Source organism: Solea senegalensis, linkage group LG20 (assembly GCF_019176455.1).
Source record: "Solea senegalensis isolate Sse05_10M linkage group LG20, IFAPA_SoseM_1, whole genome shotgun sequence".
In the NCBI taxonomy this organism is placed as follows: Eukaryota; Metazoa; Chordata; class Actinopteri; order Pleuronectiformes; family Soleidae; genus Solea; species Solea senegalensis.
In genome coordinates, this window is record NC_058039.1 from 10258762 (window position 1) to 10284248 (window position 25487).

The 25487-nt window shown below is 40.9% G+C and overlaps 1 protein-coding gene across 1 annotated transcript; it reads right to left on the reverse strand.

Moving 5' to 3' along the window:
* Positions 1 to 1456: 1456 nt before the first annotated feature.
* hibadha (3-hydroxyisobutyrate dehydrogenase a) lies at positions 1457 to 23607 on the reverse strand. Its single transcript, XM_044052857.1, has 8 exons — positions 23496 to 23607; positions 21471 to 21631; positions 21135 to 21244; positions 20878 to 20999; positions 9706 to 9839; positions 9054 to 9130; positions 3299 to 3455; positions 1457 to 2838 (listed from the first exon to the last, which is right to left on the reverse strand). The coding sequence occupies exons 1-8, from the start codon at positions 23563 to 23565 to the stop codon at positions 2680 to 2682; spliced, it is 990 nt and encodes a 329-aa protein (XP_043908792.1). The 5' UTR covers positions 23566 to 23607; the 3' UTR covers positions 1457 to 2679.
* Positions 23608 to 25487: the final 1880 nt, after the last annotated feature.

The following is a 25487-nucleotide window of genomic DNA, read 5'->3' on the forward strand; positions in this document are numbered from 1 at the left end:
ACATTTGTTTTTTTCCCTCTGATTTCATTGTAATGATGGAAATAAGGGCATCATTCTGAGATTAGTGCTGCTATTTCTCCCCGGCTGACGTGAAATGTTAAGTGTATGAGTGGCTGCTGAAAAAAAACAATGGAACAACAACCCAATGCAGAGCACGACGGGCAAGTCCCAGCTTTGCTAACAGGGCACTAAAGCATGTGTACATGGTATAGGTACAGATTAAGATCCTGTTGTACATGCAGTATGTATGGCCCGGGAAACACTGCCCTGATGTTCAACTGAGGGCAAAAAAACGAAACAATGACCAACCTTAACGATGCCCCAGGCATGTGTCAGGGAAAAAAAGCGTGCACTTGGACACAGCCATCGAGCGAGCAGCATGTATGCTCTGCGCCTGCTGAGAGGAAATCACCTTCCTTACCATCAAGTGGCGAGAGTCTGTTTTCTTTATTGAAAAGAAGGGAGACTGGAGGACCTATTCAGCAGCACATAATCAGTGTTTTGTTTCTATTGTTTGGTGATCACACAGATGGCCACTTTGAGGGAAGCACAACAATGGGCCATGTAGTTGTGTTCCCTTCCAAATGCTCAACAAATGCTAACGTTACTACAAACTCTAGTCTAGCGACTGTAAATTGATGAAACCTATGATCTGTCCGTCACTTTATCCACTTTGGTCTGGACTAAAACTTGAACAAATCACTGTGAAATTTGGTCTTGGTTTGATTCATGTTCCCCAGAGGATGAACCGCGAGTCTTTGACGATCACAACTTGTCTCACCGTCATTAGCAGGTTAACCGTTTTTTCTTTGACATCTTTATGGATTGCCATGAAATTATTTTCACAAATCCTTGTCTGTTCCACATTTGTGGTTTTGAAGTGAAATGTCTCTATAGCCATTGGATGGATTGCCGTGAAATTTGGTGCAGACATTTATGTCCCCCCCAGGATGAATTGCAATCGCTCTGGTTATACTCTGTCTTTTAATCCAGTAAATGCGTCACTTATGACCAAGGAGCTGATAACATGTTTGCATTCCAATCAGCCTTAGCTGTTCTTAAACTTCTTCTTCTTCTTTTGGCTTCTAGCTTTAGGCGTCGCCACAGCAAATCACCTGCCTCCATCTTACTCTATCACCCTATAACCTTAGCTGTTCTTAAACAAACACAGTAATATTAGCAGTCTGTGTTACCACAGTTTTATGTGAGGTATAGTCTTATTTCTGAAGGTGGTGAATATACAGTATACAATATATACATTAGTCCTCTGCAGCAGTTGAGTTAGGTTCTGACATTGATCCTTTGCTTTATGTCAAACACCACATCCCCCAAAACACTAATTCTGTCCTGGAAAATAAAGGCAAAAAAGCACCACAAAAATATCTTTATGAACATTAGGTAATTACCTGAGCTATAGTGAAGGTCAGCAATATAATAAACCAATCATACACCAAGATACACAGAATATTCTTTTTATTTTAAGCTACAGTGGGACTGAAGATCTGTTTCACAGAGCTATGACAAACTGTAGGAACAATAAAATTTGACTAGAACAGTGACTTGGATTGCTCTTCAATACTACACAATATGAAAATAAATTATGTACATTTGCTCAGAGTAATGAGGAACCATTCCTCATTGACATGACACGGAAAACAGAGTCATCATACACATGTAGGGAGAAAAGTTCCAATGTTCAAGAGAACGTGCTCGACACTGAGAACAACATTGAACAGAGCAGCATTGCAGAGTATAAAACAGTTTTGGTCACAAAATAATACTCCAGTGGCTTTATAAGCAGAAGTCGGTTGTCAGGAATAGAGGTAAGTTTAAATAGGTCCTCAGCACATCACACTGTGATGCAAACAGTGCAAAAATAACTCAATATCTGTCTCATAGAACAGTAGAGTAGAACCTGGTTTCAACAGTGAGACTTAAATGTAACAAAGATCTGAGAATACTGTAACTGTGTAAAATAAGTCATGACTGGATGATTTATTATAAAATTAACATTTTTTTTGTAACTGACAAAACAAGTAAACTCAGACTTATATTTTGGTGAGTTTTGGTAGTGATGTGTTTTTGTCACCTTAAATATAGCACAAAGTCTGTACACTCTTGTACCCCCCTATTCAAAGAAATCATGGCAATCCTGTACCTTGTTTGTTTGTTTTGTTTGCTTTTTGTCATCTACCATTTAACAAGGATCTAGCTCTAGGTAGATCAAGGTAAATTGGGTGACAGGCAAAAAGCAGAAGCCTGGCAAAAACAGACTTAATATTCATGCAGTTAATCATTATCAATCATCCTGAAAAAACTCCATACATCTGCATTGTTATGTGTAAATCTGTAGCATCTCATCCTATCCTATCCCTTCTCCTACTCTGACCTATCAGCCCTGACTGGGAATAGAGCTGCCTAGTCTCCAGATGCTTATCTAAGGTCAGTTTTAGCATTTCCCCACATTCTGAAGGGGAACCATGAATTGAAAGTATGATTCAGCTAATGCAACGAGGAGACACATGTCAACATACAGTATGTTAATTGGACTGCAAATCTTTGCCTGAGGGCAAGGCCTTAGTCTCTCCTGAGCATAGTGGGATAAGGGGCACTGTGGTGTGTGGTTGTAGTGTGTGTGTGTGCTAAAAAAAATCACAGACAACTGTGCTCCCCCTACGTTCACTGTCCTTCCTCCTCACGCAGAAATTGGAAGACGGATGAGAAGTCCTTGTTAGCATAACCGCGGGAGCACATGACTCGGTAGATCTGGTGGGCGAGGGAACTCAGAGGGATTGATGTCTTGGTGTCGGTGGCCGTGTTTTGAGCCAAACCAAGATCCTATTAACAAAAAAAAGAAAGGAGAGGCAGAGTGTCAGATAGGGGGACTAGTATAATAATCTCCTTATTTATCAACTGCATGTACAGAACCTCAAGCTTTGTATGCAGAGCACATTATGTAAGTGATGTGACACACACACCTACAAGCACTAAGTAATACACGGACTGCCCATCACAGAAGATACACTACAATTAAGTCAGATGGACTGGTGAAAAAGAGACCCAGATGAGAGACAAAACGATTGTTAGATGTGAAACAAAGCAAATGATGAAAGAACAGGAGACTAAAAGCAATACTGGCAAATACAGTATATGTGTTGGCTCCAGCTTCTTAACTTTGAATGTCTGATAAATTGTTCTGAGATCATGTTTGTGTATATTTTCCTTATTATTCCAACAGTGAAAAAATGTGACCAAAAATGATGCGCAATGATAATACAGAGACCATTAAGTCTCATACCTTTGCCATTAGTGTGGTTCCAAAGCCTCCCTGGTAGTTGTTAGCAGAGGGGACTCCCTCCATGACGCCTGGCACTGGGTTGTATGTGTCACTGGACCAGCAACGACCTGAGGACATGTTGAGGATCTTTGCAAGCAGCTTTGGGTCCAAACCCAATCTGAGACAAGACGAGGAAGCAGACAGAGGTCAGTGTCTTGTTTGGATTCATCATGTGGGAGGTCCACTGGTCAATCAGCATATGCAACCCCTCAAAATTCTCCTTAATTGAGTATTAACTGAGGGCTTCACTGACCACAGCAAGGAAGCTATTTACAATATTAGGTGAAACCCCACCCTTTGTATGAAGTGCCTCCTTAAAATACCTCCTAAACAGACACAGACGGTAAAGTTGCTGACTCTTGCGTAAAGAAAAAAATAAAGAAGCTGGAAATGAGGAAAATAAGATGAATAGGCAATAGATGAGCAGATTATAATATTTCCGTTTAAATTTCCAGGCTAAGTGATAGAAGACATGATAGAAGTGAAAAAAAGCGATTTATGCCACAAGCACAGAATGAACAGGAATGCCAGTTATGAAATTCATTCTCACAACATGGAGAAGGATGGTAGTGGGGGCGCCTGATGACTGTAGTGACCCCCATTGAACCTTATTCCTGGCTGCGACCATTCCTCAGTGTTAATGGCTGAAGGCTTTGTAATGCTGGCTAATGCAGTATTGATGTTTACTAGCAGATCTATCCTTCATCATCCCTCTTTCATGAAAAAAGAAAGTGGAGGAGGAGGAGAAGAAGTGGTTAAGCAGCACAGAGGAGCCATAAACCTTGCTGTCACATACAGCAGCACACTCTTACTTCTGCTGCCCCATTTTGTGGCAACCTACTTTCATATGCAAGGGGACAAATCTCCAGACTATGTTAAGAAGAAACAAACACCAAATGAGGCAAAGGGAGCACAGACAGAAGGAAGCAGGGAGTGAAACAAAGTGCCAAGCATTACAGAAGAGAGGGTGCAACCATCGCGTTTGTGTCAGTAGTTCAGTCTGCCTCTGTGTTGGGCAGGTTTTGTATATTAACGTTTTAAAGGCCAGTGTAAAGCTGACCACATCAAGCCCTGGCAGCTTCACTTCACTGTTACTTACAGGCCTGTAACTCTATTCTGCTCTCAATATGACTATTAAACCATCATAGGTCCTTAAGGCCAAAACCTCCCCCCTCCCTCCACCTGGCTCTCATTCTGCCATTACTACCACAGTTTTTATTAGCTGTCTACAAACTAATTAAGAATGGGAATTGCATTTGCACTCTCTCCATGCCCCCCCAACCCTTCTTCCCTCTGTCTCTTTCCTGTCCCCTTAAACTCCCTCACTTTTAAAATGGCATTATTGAAAATGTGGCATAAGTGACACTCCGTGCACACAGGCATGCATTTGTGTGTGTTTGACTCAATTTTCTTAAATGTCAGTCTCATGATGGCTTTGTTTTAGTTTACTTCTGTAAGCATCCCTCTCATCCCACTCATCCTCTCCTCCGCCTCCCCCTCGTCTTCCCTGCTGACACCTCCCTGTCTAAGGACTCTGGGGGACATATGTTTGACATCGCACACACCCCCCCCAATTCCATGCACACGCACTCACACACACTCGGCTCCTCCCAGTGTTCTGGGTCAGCAGCTGAAAAGGTTACTGGCTGAGCTACAATAAAGCGCGTCCGAGCGCACAGATCGTTTGTTATAGCGACCAGAGACGCTGACGGGGAGCTGTTGTCCTCTGTTAACGATAAATCAATGAAGTTCTCCTCCTGCTCCCCTCTCTCTGTCTCTCTCACACACACACACAGAGACACACACACACAGCCATGGTTATTAGCTGACACAGTGGTGGTGCTCCTCGCCTGTGGTAATCTGCGTGGAGAAGAGGACATGTCACGCTTTAACAGGATTGACATGGATAAACACACACGGACACCAACAGTAAAACAAACGTGTTGCTGTGCGATGCCGCTGTAGATTAAAGAAATGTGAGAGAGATGGCAGTAGGGAGGACGATAAGAGGGGAGGATGTTTATGTGTTTATGTGCTGGGACCTTAAGCAGGTGGAGTTCATTTGCGGAGCTGACATTAACTGTCTTTTCATAGCAATTAGCTCCTCATCCTGGTCTGACGCCACGAGAGAAGAAGCCCAACCTGCTCCCCGTTTAGGATAACATTAAAGAGCTAACGAGCACATACACACACATAAGCATTTACTATCACATTTATAGAGGCAACGCATTTATCACCCAACTTTAATCTTATGAACATATGCTCACAATTCATTTGAAGTATGGAGAGAGGAGGAGGCGTCTGTGTTCCTGTGTGTTGTGGCAAACCTATTTCTGTCTCATGACACAAAGGAGTGTGTCAGGTTTTATGCTTTGATTCTCTTGTCATTCTCCCCATAAAATAAATAAGGAGCAAAATGTCAGCATGAATGAGTTCAGGTACACAGGTGTGAGGTGGACCGTAAAAAAAAGTCCCTTCCTGCGCCAGTTGTCTCTTTCCTCGTCTCCCTCTCTTTTTATCTTCAAGTGTATCATTAAAATCACCACTGCCCCTATACTGTATGCTTCCTCAACCCCCTCTCTTACTGACTGGCTGGCTGCATGCAGACATTTCTATAGTCAATAAAGCTGAAGGGATTAAAAGAAAAGGGTAAAATGAGGTGGTAAAATCCTAAAAAAAAATGGATAGGAGGCTGAAAGAGAAAAGGGAGAGAAAGAAAAGCATAAAAATGGGCTGTGTGTGTGGGTTTCGGAGTGTGTACGCGCATGTGCACTCATAATTGTCATGCATGGCCATTCTTTGCACTAGGAGAACGTCATGCTCGGTTGGAGACGGCCCAAGCTTCCATCTGAGATCAACAAATTAGCTCCACGAACAGTGTATGAGAGTGTGTGTTTCTGTGTCTGCCTGCATGTACAGGTAGGGACACAAACAGACACACACACACACACAAACACATGTGAAGAAAGGGCATCTCTATCAGGCCCAAGTCCAGCATGATAAAATGTTATTGCCATTTCCCTGTAAATTGGCTGTGAATGCTCAGTCTCCTTTGTGTGTGCGTGTATGTGTGTGTGTGTGCCAGCACATATCATGTCTAAGAGAGTGTTCTCTCTGCATAAGAGGCCACGATGTAGTATGGGAGACTTAAGGGTGTAGGCTCTCTCTTAACGTTGACAGTCTTTGTCAAATCCTCTAATAAAGCCCCAGAGGACAACTAGCAAGAAGAGAGGATAACATGATACACTGTACATGTCCACTAAAATAACAATGACTGACCATGGTGACAACTTCCAATGAAATGATTTACATTCAAAGTGAATGGCTGCAGTGGTTAGTATTCTAGTTCTCTTATATTATGATGGTGTTCCGTTCTGAGGGTAGACGTTGTTGTAGTCTGGTAGAAAACTGCTGTCTTCAGTGTTTCTGGCTAAAAATGTGTGTGTGTATGCATGCATCAGTGTGACAATGTGACAATGTGTAAATCTGTGTTGCTCCCTTAATGCCTCTATATTTCAGAGACCTAGTGTTGAGATTTACGTGCAACTGCTCATGCCAATTTTCCTCCTCTGTCTCAGCACAGATAAATCAGCTGCACTAACACAGCTGCACTGTGCCTGAACACACACAAGCACACACACACACACTCTAAATGAGTGCACACACCATTTTAGCTGCAAAACACATAAAACACATATAGTAACACGGTGAACAGAGAAAACAGTCTATTATTGACAAGGGATATGTATAACAGAGTAGAGAATAAATTCAGGCTTCCAAAGGTGAAACACTAATCGGATGACCATGGTAATTTCATTTCAGTGAGGAATGGCTGATGTTTAGCAGTCAATGGAGAAAAGCTAATTGCTTTTCAAAAGGACGGCTATTACGAAGGAAATCTGTTCTTGACTAAAGCTCAAATTATGGGTTAAAATACTAACTATGATATATATACATTACCACACAAAGTAATCAGGAAGAAGTCATTTTGCATCAAACATTAATTATTGTTAGTTATTCTCAGATTAAGACAATGAAAACTTAGTAAGAAGCCATTTTGATGCTGGGACTGTGGCACAAGGCAAGTTCTTTGACTCTGTAAAGCTGTGTTCACACTGGATGTGGCACTAATAACATGAGTAACGCAACAAAAATATCCTCACTACATACCCTATTGTGCTGTGTAATATAATAGCATAGTAATCATATATAAGGTATAAGTCTGAGACTCTTTTCAAGTGGAACCTCCCCCAGACAGCGACATAGACATTTTTATAGCTGGTACAAGTGAACAATATCCAGTGCATATGCAATACCAAGTCAGGAAAACATCCAGTTATAATACATGAACAGATACAACCTGACTCCAATTTCCCTAATGCTATCCTTTAATCATTAAATGATTTTGAGCCATATTAATTTGAACTGGCGTAAGACTTCATATCCCATCATCCTCAGCCATCTAGCCAATGGGGCTTTGTTCAGGGATGAGATGTGATGAATGATGGGATTTCTAGGCAGTGTTCAGTGACAGGAGTGTGACAGGATACTAGTGAGAGTTCAATCAGCAGATGTAAATCAGAGTCTGAGGCTCTGCCCCCTCATCCATCTCTCTAAAGCACAGGTGGCTCTGACGCTGGGTTAGACCAACCCCTCTCCACTTCCATTAAGTGCACACTCTCTCTCTCTCTCACACACACACACACACACACACACACACACACACACACACGCACACACACACACACGCACACACGCACACACATATATACACACACTTCTAAACCTGAGTTTAAATAATAAATTGCTGACACATTTACAGCTATATCACTGTTTAAGTTATTGCTTTTACAGTAACGGCTATATCTAAGGCCGACTTCATAGTCGTATTTATTAGGAGTGGAAATCACAGGATACCTCATGATACGATACTCGATACATGGTCCACGAAACCAATAATATCACAATAGAACAATTCTGTGATCATCAGTATATTGCAAGAGAATTGTATAGCAATACATCACAATATCTGTCTAACTGATGAAAGCGAAACGTCTATGAAAAGTTAAAAGCGCAAGATTTCTCTATTTATTCACAACATAGAGAACAAAGTGCATAAAGTCTATGTATTGAACGTGGATGAAGCATCTCTTAACGTAGCTTTCCCTGCTATTATCCCACTGTAAACTTCCTCTTCTTTCGGCCAGGTAACTTTCACCCAAGTTTCCCTTATTCATTTGAGCAGCGCTGCCATGAGGAGACATGAAGTAGCAATGCCTGGCGAGTGAAACTGACGAGGACTGTTTACTTGAGATTGCCTTAATTTATTTCTTAAAATATCGATATTTGCCCTGGCATATTGATTATCATATTGCAAAAGGAAGGACAACAATGTATCACCAAATCAATATTTTGACCCCCTCCGAGCATTCATGCTCAATGCTTCACATAATAATCATATGTTTGAAAACACATAGACATAGACGGAAATGTCCACTTTTCTGTATCCTTCAAAATGGAGAAAATGATCCAAACTGACCTACTGAACCCCACACTACATCCACTTTCAACAGCCCACTCACAAGTATCCCCATGTGAGATTTTCTATCTGTGTTGCCAATGTAAATGAGGCCACTAATAACACTATTTCATTTCTGTCTTTTCCTGTTAGCATAAAAGGTTGGAAGCAGCTTAGCAAAACAGTGACCGAAATTACCTAATGCCAAGGTTCATGGTCTCTGCGGTCCCAATCATCCCAATGGCCAGCAGCATGTTGTTGCAGATCTTTGCTGCCTAATGAGCATTGAAAACAAAAAGAAAAGAGCATGTTCTGTGTATATGAATGAGGTTTACCTGGCAACACGTTAGACATAAAATGTAATAAAGAGTCTAAATATATTCATCAGTCATAATTGTGAGATGATAATGCAAGTGAAAATGCCTGATAATATCTGAGACAGTTTGCACTAGCCTCCTAAAATCATTGAAGATAAATGTTAAGGGATAAAGCGTTATATACACAGTGCTCAGCACGAGCTCTTCTTTGTTCCTAAAAACTCATTATATGACAAACAACTACAGCTCAGATCAATATGTCATATCAAAAGAAAATCATATTTTAATTAGTCATCAGAGATGTAGAAAGAGGCATTGTTCTTTTCTTGATGAGAAAAAAACTGTTTGAATAAAAAAAAACTAAAAAAACATCATAGAATTGCATTAGGATGAATTTATTCATACATAGCAGTATTTAAGTAATGGTATTGCATTCAAGTGACTGTAATAAGTGACATATATGATGACAAAGATGATGAGGGACTGTATACATGAAATGATGTGTATTATTGCATGTATGTGTATGTCTTTACCTGCCCTGTGCCGACCTGTCCACAGTAAACAACGTTGGCTCCCATGCAAGTGAGCAGCTCCTGTGCAGCATTATATTCCTCCTCCAGTCCACCAACCATAAAGGTCAATCTGGCCAGGCTGGCAGCCCCAACACCTAAACATACATATACAAACACACAGTTGAGATTAACTGAGGTGAAAACCACATTGATGCTAAATAAACAGCCCAACCCAGACCTGTAGAACCTGCACCAAACAGCAACTTCTTATAAGACGGAAAAGGAAGCAACACATTTCTCCAAATAAACAAACAATTCATACCATATTTTAGTTCAGAAGCTACATCCTAGTATGGATTTTCCACACAAAAGAACATAATATATCAACCACTTGACTATTTCAACACTACCAACTGTGTCTAAAAGGTCAGCTGTGTACTCTTCTGTGTGTGTGTGTGTGTGTGTGTGTGTGTGTGTGTGTGTGTGTGTGTGTGTGTGTGTGAGAGAGAGACTCATAGTGGGACAGGCGTGTTAAGTAGTGGTGCACCAGAGGGACAGAGGTATCTTTAAAAGCCGATTGTTGCCATCATCCACCGCACAACTCTCATGGGAGCCCTTGCCTTTTGTCCTGTCACCCCGACTCTCACTGTTTCTCGCACACACAAAAACACACGCACACACAAAAACACACACACACAAACAGCTGTGCCTGAGGCCAGACCCCCTCACGGGGGTATCAGTGACAGGCGTGAGGGGTAATTAACTTTACACTTTATCATGTTCAATTAGGCATCCCTCCCCATGCCTGATGGGTTAAGAAGCATGCCATGTTGTGGGAGGCAACCTGGCCCCCACCCACAAGGTTCTACAGAAATAAGCCCCTTTCAGAATGAGTTTAGCTGACGACCTTACCTTCACCAATTTATGCAACGAAACTGACGCATAAATGTTTCAGTGATGAGCCGCAAACATTAAAGCGGCAGCGTGTTGCTTTAAGTAATTATGGTTGTTCATGACGTTATTATTCTGCCTCTGTGTTTGGTCTTTGGGAACAGAGACAATGTAATCTGATTTGTATGCTGTTGAGCAATATTCCTGACTGAGGGAGCATTTGTGTGTATACAGCTGTGGCACAGGGGCAGAAATTTCTGAAACTTTTCTTTGTATTTGCATTACTTCCATGTACAGAATTAGGTGAGACAAGATTATTACTGGCTGGTATACCGGTTTATTTTTGTTATGATATGAATTTGAAAAACAGAACATGGCACAGCAAAACACTGTTGGACAGGAGACCCTTTGCACTGCTGCACCAACGCATGCTACAGGCTTAGCTGTAGAAGAAGTAACTGTGGTAGTAATTGCAGGAATGATCATTTGCGCCACCAACTCAGCAGAAAACGTGTGAGAGTAACATGAATGTATACAGTTGCGACACAGTCCCTCTTACTCACTCGACCAATCGCACACTGGGACACTCACTCATATGCTCATGCATAAAAAAATAGTGTTGTATACCTCAAAATGGTTTTTGAAATTTTGAAAAAAAATACTACACAAGATCTAACCACAGCTATAGTGAGAAATAAAGAGAGAGCTGTGTGGAGATGAGTGATTTGTTTATATTCAAACAACTTTGACACAAATAATTTGTGGTATTGAGATCATATATAGCAGATATCACAATGTACATACATTAATGTACAGTGAAAGAATGTAGTGGCAGACTTTCTCTACAGGCAGGAAAGAAAGGGGGATGGACAGGGAAGAGAGATTTCCAATCTCTCTTTAGGGTGTTGTCTAGCTCTAATGAAAGGCCTCTTAACAGTAAAAGCCTAATAATGTCCATGTTAATAATTAAAAGGGAATTACCAGGCAAAAAACAGCTGACATCACATTATCAGGCCTCACTGCAGGAGGAGAGGACACTTACTGTATATTTCCATGACACACAAACATTAATGTACATCTCTTTTTCTCCTCCCCCTCTATAATTGGCTGTACTGTTGTCAAGTATACTATGATGCCACTGACTGCCCTGTATGTGTGTCATCCATGAGCTGTCAGCAGGTCATTAGGGCTACATAATTAAGACCGAGCTCATGCTGTGGCAGCTGCCTATGGACCACAGTGAACACACGCTTAACATGCGGCCGCCCCACACACATCATCATACACACATATGGTCCACAGACCACAGACATGATCGATTCATCTTCTTCTTTTTACTGGATGTAGTCTCTTTTAATCTCATTTGTGTGTGACTCTATTTAAGTCTACTTTTATATATCAAGTGTTTGATTAGCAGCCAGAGGTGAGCAAGATATATCGTCTAATTGATTGATTGGTGTTTTAAAGATATGCCACTTGACATTATTGAGTATTTAAATGACTTTGTGAGAAACGACAAAACACGCACTAAAGCAGAAACCCTCCTCGCTGCGGCAGTGAGCAGGATTCAGTGTCACATGACCTTCCACACAGATTAGCCACAAGAAAAGATGGAGACACCAACCCAAGCAACTAAGTCTTTGAATTTTTTTTTATTATTTCCTTTTTTCTGTTTACCCAGAGTTCAGTGTTTCCACACTATAGTTCAATTATAAGTCTTTGGATTTTGACTTGAATGCTTAAGAGAACATTTTGTTCATTGATAGAATCTGTAAGCAACAATTAATGAGCTCTAACTCAGACGATTAAAATCAGATATTTGAAGGATATAGACTGATTATCGTTATCATCAAATTCCCCAAGAATATCGAGATATTATTTTTAGCCCCTATTAGCAGCACTGGTATTCAAGCTCAGACACTGTTCAGGTTGATAAACAATTCATGTGGAGTTCTGTTTCACTAAGTGTGAAAGTTCAGTCAATGGTATAAACTATACATTTTCCATTTCGTTTGTTTATTTTCATGGCGGAGACTGGTGCTCTCTCGCTCTTTCTGTCTCGTTCTCTCTCTCACACACGCAGAAAGAGCAGTGTGACAACTGCTGGCTCATTAGTGGAGATCACCGTTTGCGGACGACTAAAGAGGAGATTATTGATAACAGAGTCAATGTGATGATCAATATTTCTCTCCAAGAGGAGAAGGAAGGAGGGTAAGGAAGAAGGGGAGTGAGAGAGAAGGGAGGATAAATAGAGAAGTGGAGAGAGATGTAGATATGACAGCAGAGAAGTAAAACAATATTTCTCTCTCTGCCTCCCAGCATCCCTCCGAACTCTCCCTCCTTCAAATTAACTAATCACCCATAATAAGCTCTTATGATCTGTAGTGGATTTCTATAAGCAGTGACACCAGAATGATGGAAGATCCATGGTGCTGGAAGAATAATACATCATTAGCATAACAATGAGTGTGTGTGGTGTGTGTGAGAGAGAGTCTTGTGATTATTGTGCATAGACTAGACTGCATTTGTGCTTGCACGTGTGATGTGCGAGTCTCTGATAGTGTCTACACCACTGCAATGTGTGTGCATGTGCGTGTGAATGTGTGTGTGTTTGTGTGAGGGGACGTCCTGTTCTCGGGCCGGTCCTGTCAGAGACGGATTAAAGAAGAATCCTAATGAGGTTTCCTGAGCACCGGGTCTGCCGGCTCATCCATCCCAGCGGGAGTGACATTCCTGGATCGTTAGCACTGCACAACGACACGACGCCCCCTAGGGGGAGGACAAAGTGTGTGTGTGTGTGTCTGTGTGCGTGTGTGTGGGAGGAGACCTATGATAGAAGATACCTCGTAGAGAGATGGAGAGGAAAGAGAAGAAGAGGAATGAAGGTACTAAGAAAACATCCACTAGAGAAAAACTTATATATACTACATAATGCCACAGGAAACGAAACCTCATCATTTACAAATAATATTATTATGCAGAGTGACATAAACAATAAACAACAAAGGAGGGAACACCAAGAACAAAAACCAAGTCCTATTTGAAGTTGCAGTGGGCAACTTTTGGTGACTTCCACTACTTTGGGCTTTGTCAAACAATACTATCAGACCTGACTGAGGGTGCTTTTGTGTGTGTACAGTGGTAACACAGACCGGGATGGGTACAAGAAGTATTTCCACTGTCAAACTGCTAAACGGTGGGTTTTTTTTGAAAAGCAGAAGCAGATTCACTTTTGAAACTATTCATAGGTTCTCCTTCATCTTTTCAGTCATATTCCAACCTGTTTGCAGCCATCTCACTTAACTAAGATGTTGCTGTTGCCTCCTTCTGTCTTGACATAAACACAAACCACATACTGGGTGTAGTGCAAGAATGTCGCAGGGAAATAAGGGTTATGAACAGTGAGGAAAAAGAGAGAGTCATGTGAAGTTGATACGCGTAATCAGCATAGCTTATTTGACAATGGTATGAATGTAATGGACACTTTCTTATATTTTAAAGTTACAAATTTTAATGTCGGGGAAATATAGTACTTATCCCCTTTCCTAGGTCATTTGCTTCCATTTGGCCCCATGGGACAAGTTTGTGTTCTCACTGTAAAATCATCCAACACAAACATTCCCTGCTGAATGCAGAATGAAAATGGCTCCCAAAGTACATCTTATGATGTTTCTGAGTCTGAAAGTATGTGTGTGCGTGTGCACACATACTGTGGCCAATGCATCATTTTAGTTCTGCAAATACTAACAGCTCGTTCATCTGATCTCCTCTATTAACAAAACTCGTGTTAATAAGCAGGCAATCAAACACTATTAGGGCAGATGCTTAGCAGCAGGCTTCTTCTACTTCAGGCGTCAACCAGCATGAGAGGGTGAAACTGCTTGTGTGAAGTAAAAGGAAGATCAGAGCAACAGCTTTGGTTTTGGCCTGTTTGTAGTAAACACTAAATTCATTAGCACTTCTTTCATCACTCACAAAATAATCAACCAAAGCAGTTCCTGACAGCCTCATAACCATTTAAACATGTTTGTTTTTGAAGTGGCATACATTTGTACATACAAAGTAGGTGGGAATGTGTGTGCACATGTGCATGCAGTATCTGTGTGAGTGTTCCTGTGAACTGTATGTGTGTGTGTACCAGGGACAGGTGGAGATCCCAGTACCAGCCGCCAATGAGACTTCAGTTGAAGCTTCTGAGGTCGTGTCTCAGAGTTACGAGCCGCATGTAAACCAGTAGGCACTTTTTATTGGCAGTGGGTTTAAATTAAACTACATTTGTGAATATGAGGACTACACAAACAACACACAGTCACAGGCACACATACACACAGAAGAAGGGATGGTCCCAGAGTTTGGTAACGAATGACGCATTTGACAGCGAGCCGTAGCCATGTTTTTCCCCCCACAGTATATGGAAAAACACTCAGAGAAAAAATAAAACACCTATAATATCATTAGCCCTCCTTTAAACTGTTGATTTCTTTAAATGATAATGTAACTGCCTTATCTGCAAGAATGTAGGCAAGATTCAGGGATACGCCATATTTCATGCCATACTTTTGGGTACAATTGTAGTTTGTGCAATTAAACTGGCCATAGGAACATACTACCTTGTTTGTCACTGGGATTATAATTATATGCACGTGTTAAGTCAAAGTTTTGGCAGCATTGCAGTCATCTATAATTCAACCTAAAAGAGCCTTCACACATAATAATATTACAGCCTTGAATCAACGGGACTTGACTTCTTGCAGTGTAAGCCAGTGGGGGTAGGATGTTTACAGGCCAACATCGCAGCCTCATGTGGTGCAACATTATAATTACACTCAAGGGCAGAGATCTTTTTCTCCAACAAATTAAAAACCCAAATGGGCCCCGTAAAAAGTATAACGGATATCGAGTGAATAAGTCCAACAGTAAAAAGGTATGCGTTAACCAAAATCGCTCACAAGCACTTAAAAACACATGCAAAAAAATCCAGCACTTTCAACAGTTTATCTGCCAACTTTGCTAATGCCCCTCTGTTATGTTAAAAACAGACTCTTTATCGGCTGCAGTTTACGAGCATGCAGCCATGAGAACTGATTCCAACACACAAACCCACCATGAGAACCTTGCGCAAGAAGGCAACTGGAGCAAAATTTGGGTTTTGGAAAAATGAGGAAAGGACTTCTTGTACACAAATGTTACACCAGCAGCCTTAAGAATTTAGTTTACAACATCTATTCACTGACCACCAGATCAGCCCTCATCATCATCATCATTATCATCATCAGTAACTGCACTAATCTGTAGGGGAGAAGTTGGTCAATGATAGGTGACAGAGGATGGACGGAGCAGGAGAGATCCACAATCAATCCTTTCCCTGGCCCAATGAGACTCATCGAGGACAGAGCAAGTTAATAATGATCCCCAATTAGGCAGTGAGCAGGCAGGCACACACAAACACACACACACACACACACACATATCCAGCACATGGCTAAAGTGCAGAAACTGTCCTTCATATAGACAGAATGCTAATTCTCTTTTAGATAAGTGACATTCAGTGTGATGTTTGGGCTATTTTTGATAGACAGGAGACTTTTTGTAGGACTCATACACCAGCTGGCTATTTGTGTGCAAACACACACATATAAACGTCCCCACACACACACACAGACACGCGCACACACACAACAGATGACACAGGGGCAGAGATGTAAGAGCCAGTCCCCAGCTGCTGTGGGTCTACCTCCATCTGGAGCATAGGCTACAGTCCCCTCTCAACACCCCTCCATCATCGCCATCCCTGGTCACTTACTCCCACCCACTGGCTCCCCACACTCTCCCTCAGTGTCACCAAAACCCGTCAGTGAAAGGCTTGTTATGCTAATCTAGTCTTTGGGCCACTGACTCTCCCTAGCGCTGGTTAGCATTCAACATGACAGACTGCGACAGAACTCCCCCTTCCCACCCAACCCAATTCCTTAACTCAGTGTCAGAGAATCACCACTAACCTTCACTAAACTGCCCACAGGCTCCAAGACTCATGTTCTCAATTCTCAGACTGGATTAGGTTGTTTAGAACTGAGTGCTCTCTGACCACACACATCAGAGGTAAGTTTGTTGTAAAGAGAAAGTCAAGTAAAATATACGCAGAAACTCTTGCATCTGTGATATCAGTCTGATACTAAATCAGACATCAGTAAAATAACCACATAGGATGTGATACAATCACAAAAACAATGTAAATGCTTCGTCAAGAGAAATATGCACCACCAAGGTTATGTGACCATAACGTGACTCAGCTGCACACAACACCAATGAGTACATTGTTTTAACGATATTGGACTGATATCGGTATCTGTACATACTGATGGTTATGATATTGGTATCAGACACAAACCTTCAAACCTTGACAAATCCATGAAGTAATTCAAGATAAAAGTCTATTTCATTTAGTCACATGTCAATGGCCTCATATAACCTTTGCAAAAAAATATTTTTACGTTTTTGATTAGATTTGATCACTGGATCTGTTTGTTTTGGAGAGGAGGGCACTTCTAATATGGCCGCCAAAATGTCTTTTACTCCATCCTCAGGACGATTTTGAACATGAAACTACTTTATTAAGTTTTCTGATTTGATTTAATCACCTGGTTGGTTTGTTTCAGAGAGGAGGAGACCTCTGCAGATAATGTACCTTGAAAGCCTCTTGAACAATAGCCAGGGAAGGAATCCTCACTGGGAGAAAATGAAGTGCATGACAACAGCAGTGGTGAAGGCAACAGTGCCCTAGCAGCAGAAAATTGCATAATTAATTACACAATTATTTTGTCAGAAGATTCCTCAGAAAATATTTTACATACTAATGGGGGGAAAAACATCCATAATCTACTGATAATGAGTTTATTATCACATAAATGACAGTAAATCAGAAAACACACAAACACACAAACACAAAATTTGAAAGCCAGACCTAGGGATTGACATGTCTGCTAAAAAAAAAAGAATGTTTGACATAAATTAGATAATCAACAAAATAGTAGCTTTTTACTGATCAGTTCAGCTCCAAACCAAAACTGACAAGTTATGGTGATACACACAATGAGTAAGTGAACAAGGAGCTAATTTCAGACATTACCTAATGACAAAATAATCACCCGTTCCACATATTGTGATTTAAGCTTATGCCTGTAGCAATGTACCTTTTTAGAGACAACAATCTTTTGTGAATACTGTGAACAGCTGCAAAAAAAGATTCATTTTCCATCAATCCACTGTGCTTTTCATTAAAGTAATAACATTTTATTTCAGGTCTGACAGTGTGAGAAAAATTAAGAACTGATCTTTATAGAAGAAACTCCTGGTCCTATGGGCCTGGAGGGAGAACTTGAGTCTTGAGTGGATTGGCAGTGCCGATTGACAAACCAACTGGTGCCAGCTTTAGCTCGAACAAGCTCCTACAGGCTGGAGGATGACGTTCAAACTGTCAGCAAATGACACACTGCAGCTCTCAGCCTTCACTGATGTGGTATGGATATGATTAGAGTGGCATTGAGACTCAGCCTAAATAGGTAGTTAGCTGAGGATTATAAGGCCTCACAAACAAACAACATTACTCCGAGTGCCCATGGTTCCACAACAGCGGGGCTCTTACTTTCTTTCATTTGAACCAATAGCTGACTTTCCCAATGCTGGGAAAAACACAATGAAAGGTTTTTAGGGCCTTTTTAAAGCCATCGTCCGTTAGCAAAGTGGCAGCCCACCGTGGGCACACAGACACAGGCATTCTGGGTAATTACTGCTAACGACCCCGTCGCTTGTAAGCCAGACCTCCTATTTTTGCCATCACCGTGCCAACACCCTCAGCCTGTGACATCAGAGCTTGTTTTGTTGTGGGTCAACTTTGCATGTGGACCCTTTTAATGACAACAGACCTTGGCAGAAGAAGTGTGTGTGCAAGCATGTGTCTACACTAATACTACATGTGTGCATATGCAAAGTGCTAATGTCCTGACAATGGTCAAGAAGGAAAGCCCACAGGACGCCAATGAGAAGAAAGTGAAAGCTGTTTTTTTTTTTTTAAAAAAGGGTTATGACTCTGCAACTAAGATCCCACAGTTGAGTGCAAAACCTCCAGTGACGCACACGACATACAAATGCACATTTCAGTTTAAATTCACCACCTCACACACACAAAAGTATTTAGTTTGAACTAAAATTAAAATAAAAAAGGAGAAACCACACAAACAACAGGCTGCAAAAGTTTAAGAGCTCAGGACATCACACTAAATGTGGGCAGAATGATTTTAACTGATCCAACTTTTCAGTCACGTTGTTTCAAAGTCATTTTAAGCAAATGTATCTAAACGATATCAACTATATTAGATAGAATAGATATTATATAATAATATAGTACTATACTACTATGTCCCTTCAGTCAATCGGGGATGATATTGGCTGTGGTTTTGAACTAATAGTAAGTAATCAATTATTTTAAATTCCTCTTTATGTAGTACAATGTTTAACTTCTGAAAGTACAGTAATAACACAGGGACTGTCTCTCTATATCTCACAAACATCAACTTCACACACACACATTATGAGTATGACAGTGCCCTGTTTGGGATAGGGTGCCATCTCCTGGTTAGAACACAGCATGTTTACCTCATATCCAACACAGTGATGTGGAAAATGTGGGGGTGGGGTGGGTGCTGTGGGGGGGAGGGGGCTGTTGATACAAGACTCTCTGATTTCCTGTGTAGTTGCCACATACTGCAACATTTTTCTTGACCTCTTTCCACAGGTTTAACCTGGATTATCAGGGTCATCACCATCGCCAAAAACTATGATTCCCTACCTCAACGGAGGATGCATGTCTCTCTGTGTGCATTTAGTGCTGCAACTTAGCCGATTCCTTTTTTTTTTTTTTAAATTGAACCCATTATTTGTTTTGTCATTAAAATATAAAGCTGTACTAAAGTTGGCTTTGTTTGTCCAAGAGTTTAAATCACAAAGACTGTATTCTTTATTTCCAACAACATAGAGAGATATCTTTAATTTCAGTGACTGATGCTTGTTTCACATCATAAATTACTTCTACTTCTTACTTAGCATGCTGTTTGCACTTATTAATATGACAAATGGATGACTAGAGGCGACACCAGGAAGGTAGGTACATGCAGCATGTGTCTAATGTGCATGTGCATGTGTGTGTGAATGAGAAGAGTGTCTGCAGAGCTAACTGCAGAGGCCAGAGGGAGTAGGTAAATCATTGGTCATCTTAGGCTAGTAAAAGAGGCTTAGTTTAAGAGACAAGAGAGGAAGAACCTTCACAGAAGACTGCACGCATGAACTGTGCACTGTCTATACTATGTAAACAGTCTGTGTGTGTTAAGGGAGAGTAACAGGCTTAAGGCTCTGATCTCACCGAATGCAGTCGGTCTGTGCTTTTTGATGCCAGCTGGTAAAGGATGTATGTGTGGGCCAAGTCTATGTTTGTATGGGAGAGAGGGGGAGCTACATTGTGCATGGATGAAATGTGCAGTAAAAAGCAAACAGACTGATCAGAGTTGGTAGTCTGATACACAGTAATAACTGCATAGTTAAATCAAAAGAACTGTGTGTGCGTGTAGAAAAAGAGAAAGAGAGCTAGACAGAGAGATGGACAGTTTTACAGCAATGTGTCTTTTTCATGTCTTATCTCCCTCTTCTCTCTGGCACTCAATGTGAGCGTAGTTTCTCTCCTCTTTATGACTCTTTATCTGACATGAAAGGCACTAACATGGGATACCCGCCATTACGGCTCCATCAACATGAAAAGCTCTGACACGGGATTCTCCACTGCTGCTCAGCCCATTAAGGTCGACTGCCGATCCTGTGCTCTGTCAAAGAGCCGTCACAAGCAGACAGCACCGACATAATGAGGACTTAAAACCTTAACCTTGCCTTTAAGTCCCCCCGGTCAAAAGCAGCAATAAAAGTCTGTGGAGGGCATCTACTGGCTGGCCTGCTCAGTAATTACAATCCATGTCCTAGGACTAGCCAAAAAGGTCCCATAGTTTAGATATACAAAAGAGTGTCAGACAGCTCAGGAGCAAAGCTGAGAGGTCATAGTACCATGAACAAAATAGCACACTGATTCTGCTTTTCAATGCTCTTTAACAGAGAAGTAAGTCAATGCTGCATGTAATGTAATATCCTCTCTGCAAAACACAGCTTGGTTCATGAAAATATTAATCACTGAGAATCAATCATGCAAAAATGGCTTCTTAATTCAAGTCAGCAAGTCAACAAAATTTTTAGGTGAAACATTACCTCCTGTCACTGGAGCATCCATGAACACTGCACCCATCTTCTCCGCAGCAACTGCCATCTGTCTTGAGACAGCCGGGTCAATGGTGGAGGAGTCAATCAACAGTGTTCCTTTCTTCACATTTCTGAAGAGGGAAAAAAATAGACCGAACACTTCATTTACTGTAAAAAGAAAAACATTTGTTGAGCCAAACCTTTCCACGTGTGTAATAAAATGTCACATATATCACAGATAGTGTGTGACAGTAAAGTCTGCTTACTTAAGGATGCCATTTGGACCAGTGTAGACCTTCAAGACGTCTGGACTTGATGGCAGCATTGTGATGATGCGGTCTGCTTTCTTTGCAACTTCTGCCGGTGAATCCACTACCTGAACATCGGAGCCATCATTATGCACAATATTGTCAAAACACACACACACAAAAGCTCTAAATTGTAACAACCTGTCGGCTCAGAGGCACAAAGCTTATCGACTAAGAAAGAACAAATTACTTGTAACGCATTAGCTTGCAAGTGTCAATATTGAGTTTATCCGTGGCCAATTTAGCATGCTAAGTAAAAGATAAATGTGCAAATGTAATGTATTAGTGTGTTACCAGAGCATTAAGGTCCTGCAGCTCCTTGCAAGACTCAGGAAAGACATCAGTGGCAATAACAGGATAACCATTTTTTAATAGGTTTTTGGCCATGGGAGTACCCATGTTCCCCAGACCAATAAACCCCACTGGTGTTTTTGAGGCCATCGATCGTACTGACACTGAGGGAAGAAAACAAAAGAAGTGTGAGGAAAATGTTGAGCATTTCCTTTAGCTCAAGACCAGAAAAAGACAAATGTATATCACTCCCAACATATTAAGTTTCAGAGGAGCTTTAGAAAAATGTAATGACTTGTATATCACCATGTTTTGTAGAAGGTGTGGTTTAATTCAACCTGCCTAATAAAACTATTTACAGCTGTAATTTAGGTATGATAAATTTTCGATGTCTGGAATTGAGTATCATTATAAATGGCAGTGAATACCATCAGCAGATTTAATTGAATTATACTGGAAATTGTCTTACTGGAATCGATAACAAGCGAGAAAGTCTTTCTGCTGTAACAAACCACCAGCTCTGGGCAGTCTGGCCAAGCTATTAAACACTGCTGCCTCAGCCAAGGTCCAGCCAGGTTAACAGGTACGAAACAGAGTAGAAAGTCTGGTAGACGGCCAACCAGATTACAAACAACAGAATCAGGCCTGGATCATGAAGGGCAAATAAAGACTATGTTTTCACATATGATAAAGAAACCATAGTCTTGTTATAATGATGACATTTGACATTGCCTTTAGTTGGAAACAGGCATTTATATCGATATTATATACATTGTGCGGTTTTGTAATATAACAAAGTACAAATATTTCACAAATCTGTACTTTTCTTTGTTATTTATATTTCCAGCAACTTTTACTCCACTACATTTCCTAAATAAATTGTGTACTGCAGAATTAAAAAATTCACACGCTGCTCAAATATAATTGCAAAAGGGGACTTCTACTTCAAACAAAGTGATTTTCTGGTATGATAATACCGATATTGTGACATGAGACAAGATATCATCTTAGATTTTGAATATTGTCCTGTCAAGATAAGGTATCTGTGACAGTGCACTTTCCTGGTTTTAAAGGCTGCTGCACTGATAATAATCACATTTATAGTATTGAATTAATACAATATATCTTGTTTGTAAACCATTTAACTTTTCATTGCTTGATAATGAAGATAGTGCTGGCTATCTTTGAAATCCAGACAAAATACCCACATGTTTGCTGCTGTTTTGTCAATCAAAACTGATTTTGTACAAAGCTGCACTCTTTATTATTGCCCTTGTGATTTAATCTTCTACAGACTGGTCTATTAAATGTATTTGTTATTGGGGGTTTTTTTCTTGGTCTGTTTGTTTTTACAGGTTCATCTATGTTCTTAGAGCTGTTATGAATGTGAAATGTGCCACATTCAGAAATTCGTAAAATTTCGTTTACATTGGTTAGCACTTGTGATATATTTTAGTCAGTCCTAGTCATCCCTACAGAGAAACTAGGGTCAGATGGCTGTGTTTGAAAACATAGATACATGTGCTACGTGTGAAATTCAGCAGGTCGTCCTGACCCATGTCTACACGTGTACCTAATAAAGTGGCCGTTGAGTACAGTTATGTATTGCACTGTGGGATGGGAATGGAGGAATTGGTTCATTTGGAGCCCAAGGCTAATGCGTACGTGTGTGCGTGGTGAAGATCGAACCACAGAACTGTTGAGCAACACCTCGTCGAGTATTAGCAAGTACCACCAAGACATAATGCACAGCCATAAAAAAAGAGTACAGACATGTCATGTTCGCCAATTTTAGCCGCCCGGTGTCCTCATACAGCATGAGTGAGAAGCTCAGAGCAGGTGGCCAGTTCGGGGACACAGTGTCCATTGAGCGACACACTTAACTGAAAATGGGCAGTAACTGCTCACTGTACTTTCCTCAGTGGGCTAACAACCTAGCTTATCAGCTCGAGCAGAAAACGTCCCCCTCGAATTGCTCTCTACACAAAAACGACACGAGGAAGCCGACAACATGAGCGCATACATTACCGTGGGCAAGGTCGACATGTTTACTCCACCTCAACCATAACTTTCGTGACCCTCTGAACAACGCAGCCATGCTTCTTTGCCTCTGACCTCAACGGACGGTGACAGCTGCCAAGCAAGAACAGCCTGCTATGATGACAGCCAATCACAGCGCTCACTGAGTTTCGTCAGCCAATGGAAATAAAGCAGAGGCGGGACATCCTGTACTTTTACTTGTTTATGCCTTTTAAACCCTACTAAATCAATATAACCGTCAGAAAAAGCAACACATCAATGGGAATATATACATTATATGAAATATTCCAATTTAAAATAAAAATCTAACTTCACAATGTGTATTTGTGTTGTTATGAAATGCATACAACGTGTACAGTAAAACAACTTATGCGCGTGTGATAGAAGTCACAGGGGGAGTAGCCGAAACAAAGGCACATCATTGATTTAATTATTATGATAGATAATTAATTTAGCAGTTGTCAGTCTTACATACCTTCTCCCCCTGCGCATCCTCAGCATCCTCGGTGTTGCACAGCATCCCGGAAGTGGAGCAGCATCTATCCCTCCAGGAGGAGACGCATCGTCGTCAGAGCTTTGACAACTGCGAGGACAGTGACTGAAACACCGGCCTGTCCGGCACTAAGTCACTGTTTTTTTGCAAGTGGACTTCACATGAAAAGGTGTACGCGTTCGATTCCAAGCTAAGTTTTAATTCCCGTCTTTCGATTCTCTGTGATAATGTTTCGCTAGCTGGTGGTGACTTGACACGACATGGCCTGTTCGCAGGCTAATGTTAGCTGCCATAGCCGCCGTAAATAAGATTATCCTGTGGATAACTGTGACACTGTGACACGACACAACTGTTCCGTTGCGCCTCTGAGATCCTTTTAGCCAGTGATGATGTCTGTAGCTCAGCACACAGACAGTGTTGTTATAGCTGGTTTGACCAAACAGAGCCTCAGTTATGAAATGACTAAGTCACTTACACACCTCACACATCTATCTAGTCCAGGGAATCCAGGGTTGGGTCAAATGGAAATGGTTTGTTGTTTCAGCCTTGTTGTCAACCACAGAGGACAGAGACACAAAGCAGGTGCATCACACTGTGTGAATCATGTAGTTCACCTCCTTCACCACAATTCAACTAATGTGTGATCACTATAAAATTCTCATAACATATGGTGTGTAGTTGCAGTGGACTTATGGTTCATCTGTTTGTTAAAATTCAATATCTATCCTCAAAGAGTTGCCCCAGCTGGTTAGCTTCATGCTATCACCACAAAATGTGGTGCCCATTACAAGTCGTCATAATGTTTGGAGACGAGTCCTTGTTCTGCAGCTTCCTGGGACTTCAGATGTTATTATTATCATTCTTATTATTTATTACAGGAAAATTGTTGCTGACCCCTCACACCCAGGACAGCACCTGTTTAACATTCCCTCTGGTAGGAGGTCCAGGTGCATAAAAAGCAAGACAAACAGACTAAAAAATAACTAATTGTGTTGTCTACTTTTATATATTTCTTTTTAAATAATCCCTTTATCCCTATTTATTCTTATTTGATTGTATTTATTCTTACTATTCTTACTTTAACACAGCAATTTCAATGTGTATACCTGATATGCAATGACAGTAAAGTGTTCTATACTATTCTATTTTTATTCTATTCTGTTCTATTATTATTATTATTAGTAGTAGTAGTAATAACATGTTTATGATCACAAAGTAATGATAGTGTAATGAATGATGACACAAGCAGCTTTGACAGCAGGATCATTTGTGATAATAAACACGTTATTACTACTATTTACTACTACTAATAATAGAATAGAATAGAAAAGAAAACCTTCATTGTCATTGTCAAATAGAAATGATAGTGCTGTTGAAATGCATCTGATCTTGGTCTCTCTCTTGTATCACCACCTCTTTTTCCCTCTCCTCCTCTCCTTTTCTCTCTCTTCTTTTACTTTTCCTCTCTCCCCCATTTTCATGTTTTT

Coding starts and splice junctions, on each gene's coding strand:
- hibadha (XM_044052857.1), bottom strand. CDS start 23,565: ATGGCTGCGTTGTTCAGAGGGTCACGAAAGTTATGGTTGAGGTGGAGT. Junction 21,245..21,470: donor TGCAGGACCTTAATGCTCTG/GTAACACACTAA, acceptor TCCGATGTTCAG/GTAGTGGATTCACCGGCAGA. Junction 21,000..21,134: donor GGTCCAAATGGCATCCTTAA/GTAAGCAGACTT, acceptor TTCCCTCTTCAG/AAATGTGAAGAAAGGAACAC.